At 51.4% G+C, this 1,473-nt stretch overlaps 1 protein-coding gene across 1 annotated transcript in view; it reads left to right on the forward strand.

The window, feature by feature from the left end:
* The window catches only part of PSMD11 (proteasome (prosome, macropain) 26S subunit, non-ATPase, 11), a gene marked incomplete at its 5' end in the record, with an annotated part of 9,939 nt that extends 9,186 nt beyond the window's left edge, over positions 1–753 (forward strand). The window contains 2 exons of the mRNA XM_009074659.1: positions 48–190; positions 474–753. Of these exons, the coding sequence (XP_009072907.1) occupies positions 48–190 (143 nt within the window). The remainder of the gene's footprint in view (positions 1–47; positions 191–473) is intronic.
* Between the last annotated feature and the right edge of the window lie 720 nt (positions 754–1,473).

Consider the following 1,473-nt stretch of genomic DNA (forward strand, 5'->3'; position numbering starts at 1 on the left):
GAATATGTGAGGAGCATTCCAGGGCTGACAGCACCTTGTTCCCACAGGCATCCTCGACCAAGGCGAGGGCGTCCTGATCATCTTCGACGAACCTCCCGTAGACAAGACATATGAAGCTGCTCTTGAGACTATTCAGAACATGAGCAAAGTAGTGGATTCGCTCTACAACAAAGCCAAGAAGCTAACATAGGTGAGTGAGGCTGCTCCAGGGCCGTGTCCCCGGGCTGACAGCACCTTGTTCCCACAGGCATCCTCGACCAAGGCGAGGGCGTCCTGATCATCTTCGACGAACCTCCCGTAGACAAGACATATGAAGCTGCTCTTGAGACTATTCAGAACATGAGCAAAGTAGTGGATTCGCTCTACAACAAAGCCAAGAAGCTAACATAGGTGAGTGAGGCTGCTCCAGGGCCGTGTCCCCGAGCCGTGTCCTCTCTCCTCCCGGGTGACGTGGCTCTGTTTTCTCTTTGCAGAGTTGAATTTGCTAGCTGTCATTTGGAGAGTGTGTGTGACAGGAGAGTGAAACCTTTGGGAAAATGTTAGGAGACTTTTTTTTTTTTTTCCTCTTCTTTGTTCTACTTTTCGCTCGGAAAGTTTTTAAACTTCCTCATCCAGTGCATCTTGTATTCCCGACGATGCGTGTTCCAGTTTCCATGTAATCTTTACTGGCCGAACTTTGTATCTGGGGGGGGAATATTGTTTAAACAAAAGAGGGTATTCTAAATAAAAGGAAAAAGGCTTACACTACCTAAACATGTGCTTTCCACTTCCTGAGGGACGCAGAGGTCAGCAGGGACAGCGTTGTGCCCCACTCCGGCCTCACCCCGTGGCCTGGGGCTCCTGGGCCCGGCCCTGCTCCCGGGGCTCCCCTGGGCCTGACCTGCAGCTCTGGTTCGCAGATAGGCTGGATGTAAATGTTCCTTGCCGGGGCGGGAGGAGCAGAGCAGCCAGCAGAGCCCGCCAGGCCAGCACTGCCAGGCCCAGCACTGCCCGCGGTGTCTGTGCAGCAGGGCCTGGATTCCTTCCCCTCCCGCTGTGGGACAGCTTAGCCCTCTGGAATAGCTCAGTGCAGCTCTCCCGGAGCTCCCTCCTCGGTCCCAGAGCCACAGGGGGTGGAGCACAGTGTATTCCAGCATGTTCCATGTTCTGGTGAGGTTCCCAGTAGGTTTTGATGCCATTTGGGCAGTGTAAGCTTCTGCATCTCTGTCCTGCTCATCTTTTTCCCTTCCCCTCTGTCTCCCTTTCCCTCGCCACGTTTTTCTTACAAGATTTATATTTTGTAAAAGGATTCTGTTTTATCAGGAACTATTTTGCCTTCACGCTGACTCTCAGACTGGCTGATTTTTCTCCCCTTTTCTGTTCACATTTTAACCTCTCTGACCTTTGGGTTTTGTTTTGTTATTTTCAATCTCCATCTCCTTCAGTCAGTCACTGTTTGGGTTTTTGGCACCATCAATATCAAATGTACAAACG

The sequence above is a fragment of the Acanthisitta chloris genome, unplaced genomic scaffold, assembly GCF_000695815.1.
Source record: "Acanthisitta chloris isolate BGI_N310 unplaced genomic scaffold, ASM69581v1 scaffold44005, whole genome shotgun sequence".
Classification (NCBI taxonomy): Eukaryota; Metazoa; Chordata; class Aves; order Passeriformes; family Acanthisittidae; genus Acanthisitta; species Acanthisitta chloris.